This window comes from Neopsephotus bourkii, unplaced genomic scaffold, assembly GCF_033783945.1.
Source record: "Neopsephotus bourkii isolate Nb327-2 ecotype Australia unplaced genomic scaffold, CSIRO-AGI_Nbou_v1 NB_1767, whole genome shotgun sequence".
Taxonomy (NCBI): domain Eukaryota; kingdom Metazoa; phylum Chordata; class Aves; order Psittaciformes; family Psittacidae; genus Neopsephotus; species Neopsephotus bourkii.
In genome coordinates this window covers 6,019,182-6,044,327 of record NW_026902241.1, presented here as the reverse complement: position 1 = coordinate 6,044,327, position 25,146 = coordinate 6,019,182, and the positions used below count along the sequence as shown (strand labels likewise).

At 41.7% G+C, this 25,146-nt stretch overlaps 1 protein-coding gene across 1 annotated transcript in view; it reads left to right on the top strand.

Annotated features, from left to right (window-relative positions):
• Positions 1-25,146, top strand: part of AGPAT4 (1-acylglycerol-3-phosphate O-acyltransferase 4) — an 85,462-nt gene that overhangs the window by 28,438 nt on the left and 31,878 nt on the right. The window contains exon 4 of the mRNA XM_061378799.1: positions 19,302-19,471. Coding sequence (XP_061234783.1) covers positions 19,302-19,471 — 170 coding nt within the window. The remainder of the gene's footprint in view (positions 1-19,301; positions 19,472-25,146) is intronic.

The following is a 25,146-nucleotide window of genomic DNA, read 5'->3' as shown; positions in this document are numbered from 1 at the left end:
GATGGGGAGGAGAATCGAAAGAATGTAACTCGCACGGGTTGAGATAAGAACAGTTTAGTAACTAAGGTATAACACAAACCACTGCTGCTACCACCAATAATAATAATGATAAGGGAAATAACAAGGGAAGAGAATACAACTGCTCACCACCGGCTGACCGATACCCAGCCCGACCCGAGCAGTGATCTAGCCCTTCCCAGTAACTGCCCCCAGTTTTACATCCTGGGCATGACGTGCTGTGATATGGAATACCTCTTTGGCTAGCTTGGGTCAGGTGTCCTGTCTCTGTTTCCTCCTGGCTTCCCCTCTTCCCTGGCAGAGCATGAGACTCAGAAAGTCCTTGGTCAGAGTAAACACTCTGACCAGCAACTAAAAACATCGGTGTTATCAGCGCTGTTCCCAGGCTGAGAGTCAAAACCACAGCACTGCACCATCTAAGGGGAAAAATGATTGCTACTGCTGAACCCAGGAAAGGCCTGTAATGAGAGAGGACTGGAGTACCTTTATACTCTTCCTGTCCCTTCTTCTTGGTCCTGTTGTGATGCAAGCTGTTGCAAAGAATTAAAGGAGCAGTGTTGATATCACAGTTAGTTATTGTTTAAACCTTCAAATAAGGCCAGTAAATTGAAATGCTAATAGTGTTTGTTTGCACTGGCTTTTCACTTTCCAGCTTTTTAGGCAAGACTTCTAGAGAAGATCCAGATGGCCTGCACAGAACCTCAGAGACCACAGGCACAGTGCCAGCTGGCAACCTAACAACTCTGCAGTCTGCCTTTGGTGGGTCTGATATAGCAATTGGAACTGATGCTACACCTGTGCTTTTCTTAATTTCAAGTGGCTGAAGTCCTGTAAAAAGACCCTATAACCATCAAGAAGGGTTAATCTTAAAAATCTGCAAGTCTTCCTAATGCAAAGAGGAAATGACAGTTTGCATGAGTTAAAGCACAGTATTTCAATCAGTTGTAAATCAGTAGTGTGTATGGCCTAGAGGCTGGGAAGAAGATAACTTTGTCTCCATCACCTTGCAAGCTGGTAAATGCTGCATCAGTGTTTGAGTCATATGGGTCCTGTGTATCTCTAATTTTGAGAAAACTGAGGCAACAAAGTTGGCAGAGATAATTCAGAAAGAAATTCTCTAGCTAAGTTCAAGGAAATCACTGACTCTTGCAATAGGGTGCCTTCTTTGTTTTGGGATTTCTGTACAGTTCTGAACAGTTTATCATGGGAGAAAATTCTGGTACCTGATATACTTAGTGTAATATTGTATTACCTGCTTAAATATTGAAGGTTTTCCTCTTTTTTAATGTGAAGCAACTTGTCTGCTTGACCCCGTGCCATGTAGGATCACCTGAAAGAGCCACCAAGTGATTGTTACCATCTGCTTCAGGGGACAGACGTATCCGTCTGCCAACCTGACCGCTTTTCTAGAGAGCTTTGTTATCTGCTGGGGGCTCAGATTAAAGATGCCATGGAAAGACTATCAAGGCTTGTCTACACATCTATTATTCCCCACTGATATTTCAAGTGGGCACCAATGATACCAAGGATAACTTGGGAACTATCAAATGGGTTTTCAGAGCTCTGGGGATGGTGGTCAAGGGTCTGTGCTCCTAGGTAGTTTTCTGTTTGATCCTACCCATTTGAGTGGACTGTGATGGGAGGAGTAGATGGATTCACCAATTAAAAATTGGCTGTGTTGCTGATGTTGACAACAGGGTCTTGGTTTCTATAATCATGGGACCCTTTCTGAAGATTGACAACTGACTGGGAGAGATGGGATCCCTCACTCAATGGGGCACCCGTGTCTTTGCCAACAGACTGGCCACCCTGGTAGGGAGAACATTAAACTAGGAAAGGTGGAGGAAGGGGAGGTTTATAGGGACTTTGCACACAGCAGAACAATTTTTTTGCTCCATGCAGCCAAGGAAGAACCTGCAGGACATGATTCAGGAAACCAGGGAGAAAGTCTGAAGAAACAAAAGTCTTTCCCTTGGCTGAAGAGGATTTGGTTAGAAATCATTTGGACAAACTTGACAACTGGAAGTCCGTGGGCCCTGGCGGGATGCACCCACAAGTGCTGAGGAAGTTAGCAGACATTGTTGCTAGGCCAGTCTCAATCATCTTTGAAAGGTCATGGCAATCAGGAAAGGTGACTGAGGACTGAAAGAAAGCAAATGTTATCACAGTCTTCAGAAAGGGCAAGAAGGAGGACACGTGGAACTACAGGCCAGTCAGCCTCATCTCTGTCCCTGGAAAGGTGAGCTCATTCTGGTGGCCATCTCTAAGCATGTGGAAGTCCAGAAGGTGATCAGGTGTGGTCAGCATGGATTCACAACCTGAATTGCCTTCTACAATGGGACAAGTGGCTGGATAGATGTGGGGAGAGCAGTGGATATTGTCTTTTGGAATTTAGCAAGGCTTTTGACACTCTCTGCCTTGGCATCCTCATAGACAAGCGCAGGAGGAGTGAGCTGGGTGAGTGGGGAGTGAGGTGGGTTGAGAACATGGCTGAATAGCAGGTCTCAGAGCATTGGGAACAGTAACACTGTAACTAGCAGTGTCTCCCAAGGGTCAGTACTGGGGCCAGTATTAACTCATTCCTTAATGACCTGGATGCAGAGGTAAGAGTGCCTCCTCAGCAAGTTTGCTGACAATAGGAAACTGGGAGGAGTGGCTGATAGCCCAGAGTGCTGTGCTGTCATTCTGAAGGATCTAGACAGGCTGGAGAGATGGGCAGAGAGGAACCCTTTGAAATTCACCAAAGGTACCTGCACCTTTTCCCACACCTGGGGAGGAATAGCCCCATGTACCAGTGCAGGCTGGGGGTTGACCTGCTGAAAAGCAGGGGTCCTGGTGGACAGCAGCTTGTCCTTGAGGCAGCAATATGCCCTTGTGGGCAAGAAGGCCAATGATATCCTGGGGTGCATCAGGAAAAGCATAGCTAGGAGGTTGAGGAAGGTTATCCCCCACCTGTACTCTACCCCGGTGAGGCTGCATCTGAAGTCCTCTTCTGGGCTCCCTGGTACAAGAGGGAGAAAGAACTACTGGAGAGGGTCTAGTGGCATGCTGTCAAGATGATTAGGGGTCTGGAAGCATCTCTTATGAGGAAAGGTTGAGAGAGCTGGGCCTGTTCAGCCTAGAGAACAGAAGGCTTAGGAGGAATCTGATCAATATATGCAAGTGTCTGAAGGGAAGAGTGTCAAGAGGGTAGTGCCAGGTGATAGGATGAGAGGCAGCAGGCAAACTGAAACATAGGAACCTGAACATGAGGAAGAACTTTACTGTGAGGGTGACTGAGCACTGGAATAAGTTGTCCAGAGATGTTGTGGAGTCTCCTTCCCTGGAGTTACTCAAAAGCTGCCTGGACACAGTCCTGAGTAGCATGCTCTAGGTGACCCTGCTTGAGCAGCGAGGTTGGAATAGATGACCTCTGTTGGTCTTTTCCAACCCCAAGCATTCTGTGATAATTGGCAAAGCACTGAACAGGAAAATGTTACGGGTTACCAGAGAAGCACAACCTGCCTTTTGTAACTGGCAGAGGCTATCTTTTTGGAAACTGAATAGAAGAGTGTAAGCTCGGAGTGTGTTGATTATGCAAGGTTGCCAAGTACCACATAAACTAAACATGTGTTTCCTAGGAAAACTATTCAACACAAATAATTGTAAGAGTACAACTCTGCTGTATCAGATGCAAAAGTGAGAAGCTAATTACCTCTGTGTGCACTATTTCTGCAGTGTTATATTAAGCCACTGGGACGATGAAGCAGGAAGCCAGTAATCCTTATTTTGTGGGGACCTTTTTAGTTTGAGCAGTGAGAGGTTAGGCAGATTAGTGGTATCTTGGCATTCTCACTTACTGGAGCACATGACCTGCAGGCTGTCTGAGCAGGTCATCATGTTGTGCTTGTGGGTTTGCTTTCTAACTTCCTCACTGTGCTTAAGCTTTGAGGAGATATTAATGCAAGCACAATCAGATTAGATGTGAATTGAGAGGCACTGGTGTCCTGACGTGGTATAATACTGTTGTATACTTTGTGTGCCTGTTTTTCTTAAGAGAATGTACTATTTCTGATGTGTATTTCATTCTTTGGTAAGAAAAGTGGGGATTTTTATATATTAATTCATTTGGATAACTTCAGCAGAGGGGTTACACACTGTACCTGGTACAAAAATCGCAGCTTTATGTATACTTGGTAGGTATATTTGGTCTGTAGTACTTTATTATTAATTCATGAGAGCCATTTATTTGATTTGTAGTTTCTGACCTTATTGTCTCTTTAAAGAACACTTTGTGAAAGTCACTGTTAGGGATAAAGAAGCTAAAATAAGCACTGGGACATAGTTCTTGTCTCTCAAGACCTCACGTGATGAAATACTGTAAGGTTACATGCAGAGACAGGGAATTCATGGAATGTCAGTGAAAAATTAATAATGGTTTTGTTCTGAACAATGTTCTCAAAATGATAGAGGTTCTGTGACTATTCGGCATGAAACTCCCATGATGTAATACAGATACTCGGTCAACTTTCTGTTTCCAGTGCTGAAATTCAGATAGAATCTTGTGCATAAGAACACCAAGTAGAAGTTATCTGCCTTATGTCTAAAAATAAGTTGTACCGCATTATTTCTGGTAATATGTGGGTATTTCTTATGAGTACAGTAGTTATCTGAAATCAAAAGCCAAACACAAATACTACTGGGAAAGTACAAAAAACTTAGATGCCGTTACCCCTAGTTTTCTTATTCTGCTGTTCTACAGAGATGATAATTCCTTCTTTTTGGTGTGTGTTTACACCTCTGAAATATAACACTGGTAACTAGAAGCTTTATTTAAAAGCAGTGCAGATTTTCTTAGGATTTAAATTAGCTTTTGCTCAGTTTCCTGATTAAATTCACTTTTGCAATTTGTGCTAGAGATGGCTTTCTTTGGCATCTGGTGGTCTCTTTTCTCATCAGTCTTATTTCTCTGAAATAAATTCACATCTTTTCTTAGTAACTGAAAATGCAGATGAGACATGTTGATGGCATGGATTTAAAGCAACAAAAATAGTGGATTTTCTGTCTTGATGTGTAATTTTTTCCCTGAAATGCTTTTGTTCCAGAGTCCAAATTTTTGTTTGATTTGAAGCTAAAGGTAAACTTGCTATATGTAGAAATTAAGACTATTGTGAGAATATCTGCTACAAGGAGAGAAATTATGTAAAAGTAGTTTACCTCCCTAAATACCTGGATTAAACATGAAAGATTCAGTTAAGGGTCGAATAATTTCCCTAGTCTTAGATGGTTTAATTAGTACATAGAAGCAATGCCTATGGCAAAAAAACACAGTCACATGAGTGTGTGGGCTGTTGTTCTGAGTTGAAGTATGAGTCCTAAGTATGGACAATGTTCCCTACAATTAAGGAAATGCTAATGATTCATTACGTCAAAGGAATCAATTGAGATGGAATGAGTACTACAAGTTAATTATGACATGTATTAACTTAGTTCACATTTGCATTTGTATGTACTTGAATTTTCAGATCCTTAGACCCTGGCAAGTGATTTTCAGCAGAGAAAATCTGGGAACTCTGGGAAACGTTTCTGACTGGTGCTACCCTGCTTAAATAGCCTTTGCATATTGCTGCAAGGTACTGGCTTCCTCCTTGTACAGTGAATCTTTGAAGCAGCCTGTGTAGCATACCTCTGCAGTGTATATCTTGAGCAGTGATGGAAGGGCCTTATTGGCCTGTAAGTCTGTCTGTTTGGAAAATCTTACCTTTTTTTTTTTTTCCCCAGTGACAGGAAATAGGACTAAACCAGAGTTCCTGTCTCTGAAGTAAAGTCTCATGCTGTTGCTATCAGCATTATGATGTATTATTCTTAAGATGAATCTTTTTTCATTTTGTAAAGCTGATAGGTGTTTTTAATCTGCCAAAGCAATGAGAAGATGTTTCAGAATATCAGATACCTGTATTTTCAGTCACTTTAGACACAGCTGTTATTGTCCTAGTGGTATTTTGCATAAATTGTGCTTTTTATATACTGCTAACCTTCTGCATCCTTAAGCCATCTTTGTGGAGAGCAACCCAGTCCTCTTTCAGCATTTGTTTGATGGCTTGAGGAAGCCAAGCTTTTCTATTTTCCAGCCACCCTGATAGCCCTGGTCTGCATCTGCTTTGTCTCAGCTTTTTCTTCCTGAGCATGGATGTCTGGGACTGATCTGCTGGTCCGGAGATTAACTCAGTGGTGCAGTGTGCTATTCCCTTTTAGGAACAAACATCCTAATGCCGTTTTTTTTCTTTCTTAGAGCTGCATATTATGAGCAGAACAGAAACTTTCAGTGGCAAGCTGATGTTCTCAGATATCTTTCTCCTCTGTCATTTTGAAATTATGAGACCTTTTATTAGTTCTGCAAAACATCACACAATGAGCTGTCCTATCAAAGTTAATTCCATTTCTGTTACCTTACCTCTCAAGGTCATCTAATTCTTAAAGTGTGTTCTGACTTTGTATCATCCACAAAATTTATTAGTTTGCGTTCAATGTCTTAGTCCTCAGAAACACTTCAAGATCTTTCTTTATCCAGATTGATCAGAAAGACAACAAAACCAGACAGTCGCACTTCTCAGTTTGGTCCTTCTTTACAGCTGTTTACTAATTTTCAGTTTCCCTTTGGTTTAATAGCAATTTCTTTTATTCCATTAAATGAATGGCTTAATATAACCCGGGTATGTTAAATTTGAAGTCTGTCAGTGAAATCAGAGTTATGAGACAGTGTCAAATAGGCCTTCCTCTGAAAAATCAAAGTTTGTTTTCCTAAATTCCAACTCTTGCAGATGTCTGTTCTGAATAACTCTTGTGATTTTGTTTTCATTCCTGTGTAGTAGTGGGGTCTGATTACTGTCTCTGTAGTTAGCCTGATCATTTATCTACTTACCAGTGTAATTATTAGTACTTTCTGCTCTTTTCTATTTTAAAAAACATGGTGCCATGTTCAGTCAGAAACTATTGTTTTGACAAAACATCATTTCTTCTCTGATTCAGTATTCTGGGAGGTCATCTGGGTCTCCCCAAGTTGAAATTTGTTAGATAGGTTTGCAGTACCTCTGTTTTTGCACTGCTCCCTTGGCAGCAGTCTCCCTTGTTGCTTTCTCACTGGTGATACAGGGGCAAAAATGTTTGCTTTGTTGTTGGGCACTCTTACTTAACTAAAAACATTTCTCTCATCATGGCTGGGAATGACTGAATCACTAAATCAGTAACTGTAGTCATTAGTGTGCACACCATTCAAAGAAAGAATTTAATCATAAAGAGTGAATTCTTTCTAATTGTACTTGGTCTACATGGTGCTGTGTTTTGGATCTGTAATTAAACCAGTGCTGGGAACACACCACTGTTTTGGCTATAGGCGAACAGTGCTTGCACAGCATCAAGGCTTTCTCTTTTTGCCACTCTTGTCTGCTCTCCCCCAGCAAGAAGTTGTTTTCAAGAAGTCGGGAGGGGATGCAACCAGGACAGCCGACCCAAACTGACCAAGGCCATATTCTGTGCCATATAGTGGCATGCACTGCAGTAAAAACTGAGGGGAGGGCATTTTTTGGTTTTTTTTGAAGGCAGGCATTTCTTGGAGACGAGGCTGGGCATCAGTTTGCCTGGGGGAGGTGATTGCTTTTGCGTCACTTGCTTTGGGTTGTTTTTCTCTTTTTTCTAATTCCTCTTTTCTTTGTTTGTTAAACTTTTGTTATATCAGCCCATGAGTTTTCTTGCATTTGCTTTTTTTATTCTTTCCCTTGTCTCACTGGGGATGGGGGAGTGAGGAAGTGGCTGTGTGGCGCTTACCTGCTGATCGGGGTTAACCCATAGCAGTCCTTTGTCACACCTAGTTTGGGGAAACACAGCTGAGGAAATGTTTGAGAAAGGGAAGAGAATAATCTAGACTGTTTTGAAAGCTGATTTCAAAATAAAGCAGGGTCAAAGGACCTTCATGAGAGATCCATGTTTTGGGGACACCTCTGGGGGTATAGAGGATCTGAGGCCCGCAGCAACCTGAATGAAATAGGTATTAGCAACATATTGAGCTACTTCAAAAATAGTTGGTACAGAAGCATAGCTCCTCCTAGCTCCTTGGCTTTAGGTGCTGACTAGGGTTAAACCCATAATGTATATTTTTCTCAAATAAAATGAAACAAAATAAAAAAAAATATCCTCCTATAATTAAATGCAGCATGGGGCTCATCCATCAGACTTCTGGGTCTGTCCCAGTGAAATGGATTATTTATCCATTCCTCTCCCATTCACTTAAATCCAAACTAACCTGACTTATTCCTGCTGTCTTTTCACAAAAAGAAATATTATGGCCTCAGTTATTGAGGAACAAGAAGCAAAAACCTACTTTGTTTAAAACTTAGGTTGCAGTCCTGACTTGCACATCTACTGTATTTCTCCTAGCCTTTTCTGTACTAGAAAGTAGGTTCTGGTTTGGCTTGTACCATGAAAAGGTTTACAAATACATCAGATATTCTGTCTGATCTCTGAAATCCTGGTCAAAACTGTAAAATTATTTAACTGACTATGCCCATGTATTGTCTCCTGTGTTTAACAGTATTTGTATTTTTTTCATATTACCAAGCGATATTTTTATGTGTGTTTTGCATCCTCAGTTATTTGTTTTTCTTTCCTCATTCTGTACATGCTGTAAGTACTGTAAATAGCTGATGTTTCTTCTCAAAGCTTGTTAAGTTATATCAGATTCTCAACCTCTATTTAGAGCAAGTTGCTCGTAGCTCTTCTGATATCAGGAAAGAGCTTGGAAAGAAATTATAGAGATTCAAATGCCTGGTTGCAAGGGTTGTGCATTTGATGTTTTATAAAAGTTTGGGAACAGATTTGTGACCACTGCATAATTATTGGATTTGATTTTTTGACTCTGTCAATTTAAGTTGGCACTTACTTACGCTTAATATAGGTCACCTTGTTCTCATTTAAGCTTTTGTTTTGGGATTTAGACAGTAATATGCCACCCTAGCCATCAAAATGAGAACTGGAGTAACCTCATATGTACTGCTCAAGCAAGCTGTCATTGCTGCAACAGCTTCAGTGGGACACGAAATTTAGTCCTTGCACACTCTCCTGAGTAAGGCATGATACAGAGTCAATACTTGATGAAGGCACGTCAGGAGGAGGCGTGTGTGATGGATCAGGTAGTATTTTGTTTTGTCCCATGATAGGACTGTGTGCCACAGTATGAAAGCTGTTTTGTTACCTCTTCAGAAAGCAGTTGATGTGCAAGCCCAAGCTAAACTAATTGATAAGGGCTATCAAACACTGTATTACTGATCACCTCAGAACCCTTCGCAACTCTTTTGTTTCCTACCTAGTCTTTTCATGGTTCCTCTCCCACCAGTCATCTCTTATACCAGTCATCTCTTACACCAGTCAGTGCTTGTACAGATGAATATACTAGACTTCCTGGTTCGAGAACATCATACACTGAATAATAAAAAGCATAATCTAATATTCATGGAAACCTGACCTCAGCTCCTGCCTGCTGAGATAAAATGCTTCGTTCTCGTAAGGACACAGCAAAACTTTTCCTGATACTCCTTGTATAAATTTCTTATTCAGGAAGGCTACTTCATAGTACAAACCTTGTACAGCAGTTGGGACACAACCACTGTGAGCATGCTTTTCAAGAATGTTACTGCATCCTAACAGGCCACCTCAGCAGAGCATATTATTGAAGTGCATGCCAGAAACCTATGTTAAACTTCAAGAAGATGATGCGTAGTATATAAATCCATCATTTTGCAATTAAAATTTGCTTTAGAAATAGTTGCATATAGCAGTTGAGATAGTTGATGATGCTGGTTGCTTAAGATAGAAGAGTGGGTTAATGCTGTTAAATCAATACTGACATCTGGAGTCCAACCTGCTTTTCCTGGGGGTGGTGGGGATTAATTGTGTAAAGTGCTATTTGTTAGGCAAAGTGCTATTTGTTAGGCATCATAAAATCGTATCATAGAATCATGAAGTACTATGACAGATAATGCCTGCCCATATGAATAACAGGAGGCTGTAGTGTATCTAGTCTTTACTGTTTTGAATGATGTTGTCTGATTGGCTGAAGACAGGATTAAGAAAAATGGGTAATATAAATGATTTGCAGTTAAAAGTATTGGTTCTTAGACTCGTTGACTTACCTGGAAGGCTGAAAAAGGTTTGCATGCAGAAAGCCTTTTCCAAGCTTAAAAGAGAAATTTCAATCTTCAGGTTAAATTCAGATTGAGAACAGTTGTTCAAAGGTTAACATATGTATTCACCCATTAGCCTGTGAAAGGAAGAAGAGTTGGTAACTATGGACTTGGGGAAAGTAGGAATACAGGACAGAGAAAGACAGGGAACAATTTGTGGAACACTGATGTTAGTTGGACATACACAGGCATCGTGGAGGTCACAGAAACCGTAACTTTATAACCATACTTTCCAGCTATCTTCTGACTGGTTTTAGTAAATTATAGACTAGGCTTTCTTTGAGAGGAAGTGGAAGCCACTCATATGAATCCATCAACATGGAAAACATGCATGTGTTCCCAAAAACTTTTTGGAACTGCTTGCAAGCTGGAGCTGGTAGCTTTTGGACTTTGTTTCGGGTTATCTCTTTCCTGCTCATAACCAATTCCCACGAGGATCTGAATGCTGAGGTCTTTATAATAAATCTAATGGTCATAATGCACCTTTCTTAACAGTGAAAGGGTTTAGTGGGTAGTCACAGTATTTCTTAAAGATATGCAGGCTTAAAAATAATAAAAGCTACACGTAGACCAGGGGCGCAGGGAGAAATGTTGTTTTTCTGGTGGTGGGGTGAGAACAGTGAGCAAGTGGCTGCATGGTACTTGGCTGCTGCTGAGGTTAAACCATGGTAATAAGAAATTGTTTCAAAGAAAGTATTGAAACAAGACTGATGTTCTTTTTACACAGTGACCTGCAGTGGACGCACTGAAACCATTTTCTTTGCTAAGCAGTTCCTCTGTAGCGGTGCTTCTGTGTGCAATAGGAAAAATCCGGTGATGTTTTGGGCAACAAGAAACCACATGTGGAAGAGATGTGTTTGCTTGGTTTCATGCCCATACAAAGCAAATGTTGGTCTCATAGGAAGTTGCCCAGTGATATGTTTTCTTTCACTGTTTGTAGGTACTAACTCATTTTATCCGTGCATGCTATACTGATTTCAGTCATTTGTGGCAACAGCAGCACATTGTCTTTGTTGGAATATAAGATTATTGAAGAAAAGTAGATTAAAAGAATTTCTTGAAAGCAAATGTTGAAAGAAATGTGTCTCCAAGCTTGAACGTATGGAAGGGATGGGCTGTGTTTGTCTTTTTCTGTGCAAGTGCATCCAGAAACTTAGTGTGATGGGTGGGGAATTGGGTTATCATTTCTCTCTTTTGGTGATTTGTGTCCCTAAAAGCCTAGTCATGTAATTCATTGAAGTGTTGCTCAAGGCAGCTGCTTACAGGCTCTTCTGTGGAGACTGGGGCAAAAACCTCCAAAAGCAGACCTCAGCCAGTAGAGAAAGGTTTTGTTTGGTTCTGGTTTTAAGTTTGTGTGCACGTTTTTCCCCACATCAGCCTCACACGTTTTGCTGCAAAACAGCTTTAAAGGAAGAGAAAGGAAGTCCAAAGACAGCAGTGATTGTATCACCAGCTAGGGTAAATGTGTGTGGGGTTGGTAATGGGTGGTGACACTGAAGCAAGAGGGGGCTGGATTTTGGGTTTCTCTTCAGTTTAAACCAGTCTTCTTAAGCATTTTTCTACAGGTTGAAGACCAGGACCTTTGTCTCAGGGTGGACCATATTACTCTATTACACCTCATTGGTGCTCACATTTATGTCTACATGTGCTGCTCATGCAGAATAAAAAATGGAAGGGAACCTGCTTGAAGCTGGAGAGCTGGTGCCTTGTCTGGGTCTGTGAATGACTTCCCCCTTGTCTTGGGGAAAGGGAGAAGGCACTGCTTTACGTTCTAGCTCCAGGCTGTTTCCCAGGTACCAGTTTCTGTTCCCCTCACAGAAAATACATATAAGCTTTTTTTTATAATACCAAGTTATTTTAAATTTTTTTCTTGTAGACGTGTAATAATGTTCCAGCTCTGAGCTCCAATTGTTTCATGTATCTAATCAGCTCAAGCTTAGAACAACTCTTGCCTTCCAATTTTTCTCATAATTACTTGCAGCTCATGCAGAGAAGAAGGGAGTAGAGACCAGAAATAAATTCCTGTTCAGGTTAGATTGCACAGTGAAGCACTAGAATAGCCTTTGTAAGGAGGCAGTGGGGTCATCAATGCTTAGAAACGTTTTGAAAACCTCCTTCACAGTTAATATAGTAGGTATCATTCAGGGGTTTAACCCTCTCTGCAGTACACAGAGGGCTTTTGAGTAGTCCAGAGAAGATAATAGACTTGCTTTTCTTAGTTACAGAATTAGTTTTCTAGAGAATGAAATAGTGTCTTAGTTACCTGTAGACTTTAATTCATTCTGTGGTAAATGTTTAGGAGGCGCACCTAGTAGGTGTGGTCTGAAAATTTGGAGGGATAGGAAGTTATTACTGTAAGTCATTATTCCACAGACAGGCATGGACCAGTCTGCAATGTCTGTCAGTCTGTCTTTAGCCTTATTTTTACTTGTGTTTGGGGTTTTTTTTGTTCCCATTTTTTTAAGGCTTTCCCCAGTGTCCTATGTAGTCATCATGTAGCCAGTCATCATAGTCAAGTCTTTGGGATGGTGGTCACAGCTTGCCCACTTGTCTTGCTTTTTAAACTGAAGAGTTTACTATACTTGTATCATATATTCTCAGTAGAATTTTCTCTTTCTTGATGTTGCCTTGAAAAATAGGTGAAAGAAAATGAAGAATGTCATAGAGGAAAACAGTTCTGCTGCTCTTCAAAACAGCTTACATACTTACTTGAGATCTTAAAATTATTGTACTTACAGAGACAATACATAACAATGCTTTTAGTTGCACTTTAAAATAGGCATTTTATGGTTAATCTTGTAAACAAATGTTTACATGGCTTAACAAGAATAGTTAGCCGAAGGAATTACTAACAGCTTCTAAGTGTCAACTGTTTCAGTGACTCATTCTTTCAAAACTTTGAGTTGGGAAATAACAAGTCTCAGTGAACTGTCTGTGTGTTTCTTCCCTGTAATGTTTTTCATATAAGTAGTTCAGGTCTGCCTTGGAGATGTTTTCTCATTATGTTCTGTTGAGGCATTAAGGCAGTTCAGGTTCGTGCAGTGAAGGGCTAGGAAGCAGCCTGCTCTCGCAGGAGGTAGGAACTATTTTGTACGCTAGGGTGCAGGGGTTTTAGTTCCAGAAAGTTAGAAAACCTCAAAAATTCTTAAGCAGGAAGACTGTCTGTATTAGACATTTGAAGGCATGTTTTCTCCCTACCGTCAGCCTCTCCTGAAGCTAGTTGTAATGTACTGCAAGGACTCTGCCTTCAAAGCAGTGATGAGAAATTTCAAGTTCTTTTGTGTTTTCTCCTTGCTTTTAAATGTGTTGCTGGAGGAGTTGCTTTGAAAGGTAGGAGTCTTTATGACCCTTACTACCCTTATGGGTGAATGTGAATTTACCAGCTTGGTTATGATGTTCAAACTCCAAAACCTCATGAAAGGGAATGGAGAGAAGGCTTAGAAATCTTGCACTAGCCCTGACTGGGTGCAGGAGAATCCTTTTTCTCTCTCTATAAATTGATTTTTAGTTATACATTCTGATAGGTGTACAAAGAGGAGGAAACTTGCACTGATTGTTTACACTGTGAAGGAGGGAAGGAGGGTGTGTATGAGTGACCTTGTGCTGCTGAGCCACCACAGCAAGTTGCTGGGTGATAAATTTCTGAGGCAGGTGGTGGAAGTAAGCTGGGAACACGATGCAAGAGTAGTGCAAACTGATACTGCTAATCACTGCTTGAGAACCACAAAGAGGATGGAGGCAGGGAAGAAGGGGAAAGAAAGAGTAGGGAATATGAGGGGAAGAAACAGGCTAAGAACTTAAAGGCTGAAAGTTTGTATTTATTGTATTTAATACAGAGGTGTTCGCTGCCTGCTTTGCGTTTCTGCAGCAACTGTCTGAGCGTATTGCTGACCAATGAGCATGAAAGGTCACGAATAGAATCACAGAACCATAGAATGGTTTGGGTTGGAAAGGACCTTAAAATCATGTAGTTCCAACCCCCCAGCCATAGGCAGGGACCTATTTCTGCAGTATTTATTCAAACAAAAATCCTGCTTATATGAAACCTGAAGTATCAGAAATATTTTTGTCTATGCTTTTTTTGGAATGTATTTGAGACTGAAAATATATAACCAAAGAGCTCGGTGAATGTGTCATGCCTGTCTAGTGAGATTCATGATGTAGTGTTAGTTTTCTTGAAATTTATTAGCAAAAGGCAAAAATAAAACCAGCACACTTGAAGAGGGATGGCTTTGAAGTGGGTTTATTTTTCTCGTATAAATTTGGCTTTTTCTTCAAAAAGGCTGGCCTGATAGTCATCATCTTTACTTGTTTGTATTAGGCAATAGGTCTCAGGGCAGTCTTAAAAAAGAGAAAATCCCAGCTGGCAGTCATTTCTTCTCTTAGGTTCCCATTTAAGCAAAAGACAAGTTAATCCTGTCACTAACTTCCTTTCCTTTCTGTGATTGTGTTCTGCCTTGGGGTATGACTCTAGATTGTGTAAAGTTTGCAAATGACTGTGTTTGCTTTAGGGATTTTTTCCCCAAATCATCATTGAATTTTGCTGTATTTTGGGAGTGGAGAGCTTTTATTTCCGATGCAAATCTTAACACATGCTTAGAAAGATGTAAAGTTGTGAATGTGTGTCATAAGGTGCAGATCTTAGCAGGGAAAGTCTAGAAGCACAGCCGTGTATATACATTGCTGGGGAAGGACTATTCATTAGGGACTGTAGTGACAGGACAAGGGATAAGAGGTTAAAACTTAAACAGGGGAAGTTGAGATTGGGTATAAGGAAGAAGTTCTTTACTGTAAGGGTGGTGAGGCACTGGAATGGGTTGCCCAAGGAAGTTGTGAATGCTCCATCCCTGGCAGTGTTCAAGGCCAGGTTGGACAGAGCCTTAGGTGACGTGGTTTAGTGTGATGTGTCCCTGCCCATGGCAGGGGGGTTGGAACTTGATGATCTTAAGGTCCTTTCCAACCCTAATTATTCTATGACTCTATGATTTCTGTGGAGATATCCACGGCTCTCTTGCTGAGATATGGCCGTCTTTTGGCTTTTGTGGGGAAGTCAGTTTCCAGCCAGTGAAGTTGTCGTTTGAATAACATATGGCAGTTTAGGCCTCCCTCTGCATCTCAGACTATTGTTTTGATGCCTAATAGCATATATTGAATATTATGTACTCTGGCCATGGTAGTACTTACCTGTACTGGTTAGAAATGAGCAGATGGATGGACAAGTCAGTAATTTATCTCACTATAAACATGGTTTTATAATATTAACGTAATGTTATTTGAATAGATTGTTACTAGCCTAGCTGTAAAACTGTTAGATAAAATTTATTCATGTCACTAATGCCTATTCTCCAGTGTACAGCACAATGTCATCCAAAATCTTCAGCCAATTAATTTCACTGATGATGTCTTGAAAGTGTAGGTGACTTGTTCCAAGCTGTTTTCTGTTTTCGGTCACTAGTCGAGGCCAGTAGGGGACCAAGACTGAAAGATCTTGGTCTGGTTTTGATCTTCCCTGAGGTGAATGAGGTTTTGTGGTGCTTTTGGAGCATCTCAGATATCCTTCCAGCAGAGACATTCAGATGGCACAGACAGGCTCTGAGAAGGAGATATGTTTCACTTAGCAAAGAACAGCTTCTCACATTAGACCTTTGGTGTAGAAGTTTCGTGGTAGCTTTGACATGAAGCAAACATGTCTCTTAGCTCCTTTTCCATCTTGACAGATTTAGTCAGGACATAGGTTGCTTGAGAGCCACTGCTTTTAGATTTTCTTTTTCTGTCTCCATGGAGATAGAGCTCTCCAAGCTTATTGGCTTTACTGACTCACCTCAAATTCCATACCCCACACTGGAAGGACTTCAATAAATAAAGGTTTGATTGACAAGTCTTGTTGTTGGGCTTATAGTTAAAAGCAAAACCAATACAAAGCTATAGGACTGGTGCCACAGCCAGGGGTTCAGCTACTTAGGCCATGGGACTTGCTTTGCGAAACCTGGTCTACTGGGGTCCATCTGTCAGGGAAGAGGAAATGCATCTTTGGTCATAGGCTTGCCGAGCCAGTGAAAAGGACTTTAAACTTAAGCAGCTGGGGGGCAGAAACCTCAACCCATCCCACTCCTACCAGTCTGGTGCCAGAGATAGCAAGAGATGCCCAGAGCCTGGAGAGGGATCACAGGTCAGCAGGAGAGCACCTGAAGAGCAGCACAAAGGAATTCCTGCCCCTCTGGCCAGCCAGTCAGTTTCACTGGGGGCCCAACTGAAATGCCCCTGTACAAACGCATGTAGCATGGGGAATAAACAAGAGGAGGCAGAGACATGCACACACCTGCAGGGCTATGATCTTATTGGCATCATGGAGACATGCTGGGGTAGCTCTTATGACTGGAGTGTTGGAATGGAGGGATACAGGCTTTTGAGGAAGGACAGATGGGTAAGACGAAGAGGGGGTGTCACCCTGTATGTCAGTGACCATCTGGTCATATGTCATGACCAGACGGAGCTCTGCCTGGGGATGGATGATGAGCTGACCAAGAGCTTATGGGTCAGGATTAAAGGAAGGGGGTAGACAAGTGATATTATAGTGGGGGTCTGCTACATTTTGCCTGACCAAGAGAACCAAGTGGATGAGGCTCCATACAGATAGGAGCAGCCTCACATTAACAAGCTCTGGTCCCCTGCGTGACTTCAACCACACTGATACCTGTTGAAGGGCATAAGCAATCCAGCAGGTTCCTAGAATATATTGATAATAACTTCTTCCTCCAAGTGATAGAGGAGCTAGTGAAGAGAGGTGCTATGCTGGATCTTGTTCTCACCAACAAGGAGTGGCTGGTGGAAAATGTGAAGCTGGAGGGCAGTCTTAGTTTCAGTGACCATGAAATGCTAGAATTCAAGATATTTAGTGTGGTGACGAGTGTGCTCAGCAAGCTTCTTGCCCTGGACCTCAGGAGGGCACGCTTTGGTCTCCTGAGGGATCTGCTTGGTGGAGTACTATGGGATAAAGCCCTGGAGGGAAGAGAGTTCCAGGAAAACTGGTTAACTGTCAAGGATCACCTCCTTCAAGCTCAGGACTGATGCATCCTGACAAAGAGTTGGGTAGTAATACTAGAAGGCCTGTGTGGATGATCAAGGAGCTCCTGAATGAACTCCAGCATAAAAAGGATACATACAGAAGGTAGAAGCAAGGACAAGCAGCATGGGAGGAATGCAGAAAAATTGTCTGATCAGATAGGGGTATGTTAGGAAAAATAAAACCCTGATAGAATTACATCTGGGGACATCGAGGGCAACAAGTAAAGCTTCTGTAGATACATTGGTAGTAAAAGGAAGATTACAGAAAAAGTGGGCTGTCTCCAAAAGGAAAGGGGAGGCCTGGTTACCTGGAACATGGAGAAGGTCGAGATACTCAATGACTTTTTTGCCTCTGTCATCACCAGCAGGTGCTCCAGCCACACTGCTCTAGTCACACAAAGCAAAGGCAGGGACTGGGAGAATGAAGAACTGGCCACTATAGGAGAGGATCAGGTTCAAGATCATCTAAGGAATCTGAAGGTGCACAAGTCAGTGGGACTTGATGAGATGCATCTGTGGGTCCTGAGGTAACTGGCGGATGAAGTGTCTAACCCACTGTCCATAATATTTGAGAAGTTGTGGCAGTCTGGTGAAGTTTCCACTGACTGGAAAAGGGGAAACATAATCCCCATTTTTAAAAAAGGGAAAATTGAAGACCCAGGGAACCACAGGCTAGTCAGTCTCGTCTCTGTGCCTGGCAAGATCATGGAGCAGGTTCTCCTGGAAACTGTGCCAAGGCACATGGAAAATAAGGAGGCCACTGGTGACAGCAAACATGGCTTCACTAAGGGCAAGTCCTGCCGAACAAATTTGGTGGCCTTCTGTGATGTGGCTACAGCACTGGTAGATAAGGGAATAGCAAATGATGTTGTCTTCCTGGGCTTGTACAAAGCATTTGACACTCTTCTACACAGCATCTTTGTCTCTAAACAAGGAAGACCCCTTCCACCCCATTCAATTCTGTGGTTCTGTGAAAGCCTACTTCTTGCCTGTGCTTGATAATGGGACAAATAGGAAGGTGACAGTTATATGATAGTCACTAGGAAACTGCTGAGAAACCACACTCCAGCTTCTAAGTACACCTGTATTTTAAACAGCTCTCACTCTCCTCCCAATCCTTTTATCATTTCTTACGGTTAGGTTTTTGCAAATCTATGTGCAAATCCAGAGTGGCTTTGAGATATTTAACAGTAATTTCCCTGTTTTCTCTCCTTCCCGGTTCCCTCCCTTCCACCCGACAGTTTACTTCATATGTGCATCAACTAAAGGATATGCAGATAGTTATGCTATTAATAACTATCCTTGGCTCTGCACACTTTGCCAGCCACTCACCTTACCTTTGGTCTGGGCATGGATGTTCTTCGTCCAGTCTGAGCTATTGGCTTTGCTCTGGAAGACTGATACACCCCTGCCAAATGTAGAGTGCATCAGTTGTAGCAGGTCATATGATAGTTACTTCTGACAAGTTAACAGGATGATGCATAAGGTGTACATGTAACAGAGCTGGTTGCAGATGTCGTGTCCGAACTGCTCCATGGTCTAAAACTGTACAGTTTTGAGAGGAGTGTAGGACCTGCACATGGCAGGAATAGTTGTGTTTCTTCCTTCTAAAAGCTTTTTCTGTTCTTCATCTAATTTTTTTTTTTTTTTTGGTGAATGCTAATTTTTCATGTCTTTTGATAATTTGAATTTTGACTGCAAATTATTGATTTTTGAAGCATTGAATTTGCAGGTTTCAAATAAATGGAACCCTTTTCCTTAGTATTACCATGGAAATTTTCTGCTCCTTCTTTCCATGCAATATCCTTATTTTCCTTCTCTCCTCTGTCCCTGCCTTGCTGTACCAAGATGTGTGACTGTCTGTTTTATGTTCAACATTTCAGCTTCGTTACAGCCCTTTCTTGCTATGTGCTGGTTGAGGTGACTGATGCTTTTTAACATGTTACTGACTTGTAGCTTTGTATAGAATATGTACATTCATATATTTCTTGTTCTTTATTCCAGAGATGGTGATGTTACTGGAATGGTGGTCAGGCACCAATTGCACCCTCTACACTGACCCACAAAGTTACCCCAAGTATGGGAAGGAGAATGCCATCGTAATCCTTAATCACAACTTTGAAATCGACTTTCTCTGTGGTTGGAACTTCTGTGAAAGATTTGGGGTCTTGGGGGTGAGTTTTCTTTAGCATTTAAAATAAACTTCCTCTTCTTAAATGCAGTAAAAAAAACCCACAACAAATTCTTGTGTTTTTGAAAGGTAATGGATCTGTGCTCAAATTTCCGTCTAGAATTAAAGAGGTGAACGTAAAACAGTGTAGTACAAGTATGGAATACAGAGACAGGATTGCTGGAGCGTTCATGGAAATATTAAAAGCATTGCAGTTAAAGCTAGTGGAGCTATTATTTTAACCTGAGGAGGTCATTACAGTTGTTTCTTTCTGTGTGCTTGCTAGATACCTATTACGGTTCATTGTGCTGCAGAAGGATAAGCTGTTCTGAGATTCTTTCCCAGTAAATTGTAGACTTTGCTTTCTCCAGTGTAGTCTTACAAACCCACAGCTAGAGTTTGAATGATGTAGTCTCTGTCTCTCAGAATGAAAGAGCTGTCATCTCAAGTGAAAGCATTAACCAGGTTATAGGTAGTACGAGATGGGGGAGGAATGACTTAGTCATGGTTAAATACACTATTAACTTAGGCTAGGAGTACGTGCATTTGTTTTCAGGGTGGTTTTTGTCTCCCCTGTCAGCTCGTGGGGATGATTCAAGCTCCTAAGACAGCTTGACTTAATTATTTGGTGGTGATGACATTCCCTGCCTACGAGGAATTTAGATAAGAGTTTCTTCTCCTAAGAAAGCAGACTAATACCTCATTTTGGCATATCTGCAGCATTCTCTTCCAGCTGCTGGCTGCTGTCGAGTCTTGACCTTGGACTGTGTGAACCTAAGACATCTTGTGGCCTTTCCTTTGGATTCTGCATTTCCTGGACATTTAGACACCACTGCAGTCATTTTCAAATTACAATAATGACAGTCTACTTAAATAAGAAAGGATTCTTAAAACTGGAGAAAAATGAACCTAAACATTACAGGCCCTGCATATTGCCAAAATGGCTGTTGGCTTCTGATCACTGAGGAGCAATTCTACCATAATGTCTAGGACTTGATAACAGAGCTAGAGGATAGCGTAAGGCTGCCGGAGATGTAGGGAAACCTGTCCTAGCAGGCAGATGTACATGCCAAAAACATTCTCTCTTCTGTGTGCTTGTTATAGAGGGATTCCTGAGTATAGCCTATCTAATTTTGTAAGCCAAATGGCTACAGTTCTTTAAATAAAACTGTGTTTTAGAGGATCAGGTCATGCTTCAGAAAGCACTGTTGTAGAAAATTAAAAGATTATTTCTGTACAAACTAATAGGGACCTACAAGGTCAAAAATCTCCTGTTTTACATTGGTGCTGTGTGATTGGATTGAATCTCATTAGCTTTAATCATTTTTTTTTATAGTTTCCCAAGATAATCAGGATCATGTTTTATTTTTCTATATTGTTCCCTATGCATAAGAAAACCACCGTGTAGAAGCATAAATGTTGAACAATCACTGTGCTGCACTAACTGAAAATAATTTTCAGGGTTTTTTAGATGCCTACAGTCATTTCTCAGTTGTGGTTGGTTTTTGTTTTTTTTTGCTACGTGCTTTTTTTTTCCTATTTTTATTTTTTTAAACTATTTCAGTCTTGAGTAATGGACTTTTGTATTGAGTAATGTGGGTTTACTTCCCAGAAACTGCTCCAGGAAGAAATAGTTTCCCATGTGCTGTCATTTGCATAGATGTCTTTACCCACCAAAGCAGTGCATTTCCCTGTTGGGGCAACCAGTTGAGATCAATCTTAATCCATTTTAAGTTGAAAATTATGCACAATTGGTTTCCTGATTGGAGTGTAGCTTGGCTTGCCTTTGTGCTGCTTTACATGAGTTTGCACTGTGTGAAGCTTCAGGGTTTGGTGTGGCAGCACAATTAGGAATGTAGGAACCATTATCCTGAGGGATGATGGTTGGGAAAAGGAGTTAAAAAGACAAGCGTCCAGAGAGATTCCTAAATGGCATCCCAGCCTCCAGCATTTTGTGGCTTAGGGAATTTATGCTCCAGTGGTGTTTTATATTTAATGCTCTTTGATTTTATACTCCATGAGTTTCTATGCAAGCTTTAGGTATCTACCAATACCTTACTAAGCTGATCTTGTGTCCACTGCTACTGAAAAGAAAATCTTGCATATGCCATCTATCTCCTGCATCTGTTCTGGTGCCTGTCTGCTCTGTTTTGGTCTGTTTCAGACACCCCTTGTCTCTCTCCTGCCTTAACTAATACAATGAAGAAAGGAGAGATGACTGGGGTCAGAGAAAAGTGTGAAGGTGAAGATGATTTAGGGCCAAAGGAACTGGGACTGATTGTGCTTGGCTGCAGCAGGCAGACAGAGTGGCTTTGTTGTGACATCCAGCTGTACCTTGTGGCCACTGCAGACACCATCAGTGCTTTTAACAGTGTCACAAGCATGTGTCGAAACTCAGTATTTTACAGCTTGAACTTTCATTAAATGAAGATACTAAATGCTGTTGTTTTTCTCATTGGTCAGCCCAGTTTAACCCAGCAGAGAGCTAAACACCTTGCAGCCACTTCCTAAGTCCCCTGCACTGTCCCCAGTGGGATAGGCTAGAGAATTTTGCGGGGTGTGTGTGTGGGGGGGGAATAGACAATGCTAACATTGATGCTACTTTTAAATATTTTTCTTTAATATGATACCTCTGGAGTACCCATTGAAAATGCTCAGAGGCAATGGGCTGAAAGTGCCAAGAGACAGAGACCAATCCATTTATAGTGGAGAAGGAGAAAACCACATGAAGCAGCAATTCTGTGCTCGCTTTTACTCTTGCAAGGTATTGTAGTCACTGAGATTGTCTTGCTAGCTGCAGTTGGATTGTGTGCAGCAGAACTTACTGGTGTGTAATTGCAGAACCAAGCCTTAGAAGATTTCTTGGTTATTGTTGGAAATTAGAAGGAAGTAAACTTCAGAAAACCTAGAAGTCAACAGGGATTTCAGGCAAACCTGTTGTTCAGCTCAAGCTATTAATCACTTACATTTGTATTCCACATGTGGAATGGTGTTTTTCTTTTGTAAAGGGGTCTTCCTGTTTTGTTTTGTCTTTGACACCCATCAGCCACACATACCCACCTCCTTGTGCTGCCAGCCCTCAGTGATGTGTGCAGAAGGAGAGAATGCAGGGGTACTTGATGACAAGTCAGCATCATGCTGCTGTGGGCAGCATGGATGTCCACAGGGATGGTGGAGTCTCAGCTCCTCAAACAGAGGTGTATGCAGCAACCTGTGAGGGAGGGAGGAGCTGCGCTTCTGACTTGGCTTTCTGTAGGGTGGGAAGTAGCATAGCCCCAGCAGAGAGAGCTTTGTTCATGCAAGTGTTTCATAATAAAAGGAAAGGTCTGTTATGACCCTGAGCCAGGATGACTGTGATGATTGTGTTGTGGATGCTCTGCTTTTCCACCCCATGCTTGGTGCAATGGCTGGGGGAGATACTGACTCTGGTGTCTGTGTGTTGCTCTGTTGTGTAAATAGAGATGTGGTCTTGGTGACAGGTCCCTGAACTCTCCTGTGCTATTCCCTTTTCCTTTTTGTAACATTCTAGTCCTAGGACTTACCACCTTCTTAGTGATTGACAGCCTAGCTACTGTATAAGCATTTAAACACATCAGTAGCATATAATTTCTTCAAGGTGTAGGCTAAGCATCTCTTTAAAACAGACCCACTGAACATCAAGAACTTGCAGTCAAGACATAGGCATGTTCTGAGCAGGGATGTGTTCTTCAGCATTTAGACCAAAAGCACGTTAATACACTCGCTGCCAGGATTCACTTTACTCTTCTGCATCATTGGTTAATCTGACCCAGCAGTAATAAAACAGCTCTTTAATTTTAGTAATCCTTTTTTCTGAGATGAAGTCAGTTGTATTAGCAAAATTTATGTGTTCTTTAAAACTGAACCTGCTGCTTTATCTGTTCATCTGTCTTTGAGTTTTAAGTCATTGATGTGGGTGGTCTTTCAACCTTGGCAAAACATAAGCGTTATACTGAGCGGCTCGGTGTATTGGCATCAAAATCTGTGCATTTCCAAAAGAGGCCATAGTTTATATTTCTTGGCAGGGTAAACAAGGCAGAAAACCATTATGAAAAGCTAGTTGTTAACTACTTGGCTTTTAGTTTCTCATAAAAAATTGCCAAGCACGTGTAATAATTTTTAACTCTGTCTGTTCTATGTGCCAGGAAACCTACATTTTATTTAAAAGCTGTTTATGTTGAAGCTGTCTGTTGGAAAAACTGAGTATGGCTTTAAATGTAGGTGTGAGCAATTTTCATAGGTTTTGATATGGAACCAATAGCTATGTGAACACAGTAGTTCTTGCACATTTTAATACGTTAGTAGATTTAAACTAGATTCTAGGGGTAAAGGGGATAAAACCAGGTAGACATAAGCCTTGGGTATGGCAAGCAGATGTTTGAGGGATAGTGTGCTTGTGAGGTCCTTCAGTCTGCCATCTCACTCAAGGTAGGGGTTGGAGATCCATGCAGCAGCAAAGATGCCAGGATTACTGATGTATTAGAAACCATGGAAGTGCCTGAGAACGGTCATGTAGGAGTTGGAGCTTCTCCCCCTATAAAGGTGGTGCGATCAATAGCCCAACTGAAGTGCATCTACACCAGTGCACACAGCATAGGCAACAAATGGAGGAGCTGGAAGCTGTTGTGCAGCAGGAAGGCTATGACATAGCTGCAGTCACAGAAACGTGGTGGGATTACTCACACAACTGGAGTGCTGCAGTGGGTGGCTATAGATCTTTCAGAAGGGACAGGCAAGGAAGGAGAGATGGTGGGGTGGCCATGTATGTTAGGGAGTGTTTTAACTGTTTAGACCTTAATGATAATGGTGATAGGGTTGTTTATGGGTAAGAAGTGGAGGAAGGCCAGCAAGGCAGACATCATGGTCGCAGTCTGTTATAATAGACCACCCAACCAGAATGGAGGCAGACAAAGTACTCTATAAGCATCTTTGAGGATTCTCATAATTGCTAACCCTTGTTTTTGTGGGAGACTTCAACTTACCAGATGTCTATTGGAAATGCAATACACCAGAGAAGAAATGGTCTAGGAGGTTCCTGGAGAGTGTGGAAGATAACTTCCTGTCACAGCTGGTGAGTGAGCCATCTGGGGAGGGTGTACGGCTGGACCTGTCATTTGTGAATAGAGGACTTGTGGGTGATGTGACAGTTGGAGGCCAACTTGGGCATAGTGATCACAAAATTATAGAGTTTATGGATGATTCATCATGAAGTAAGAGGGGGGTCATTAGAACTGCTGCCTTGGACTTCCAGAGAGCAGACTTTGACCTGTTTAAGGTACACAAAGTCTGATGGGAGGGCAAAGGAGTCCAGAAAGGGTGGACATTCTTCAATAAGGAAGTCTTAAAGATGTGGGAGCAGGCTGGCCCCATGTGCCAAAAGATGAGCCAATGGGGAGATGACTAGCCTGGCTGAACAGAGAGTTTTGGCTGGAACTCAGTTAAAAAAGAGTTTACCACCTTTGGAAGAAGGGACAAGCAACTCAGGAGGACAAGAAGGATGTTGTAAGGTTGGTTGTTGGCAGGGAGAAAATTGGAAGGGTCAAAGCCCAAGTAGAACTTAATCTGTCTACTGTCATAAAATATAAGAGAAAATGTTTCTATAAATACATTAGCAACCAAAGAGGATCCTTTATCCTTTATTGGATGAAGGGGGAAAGACAG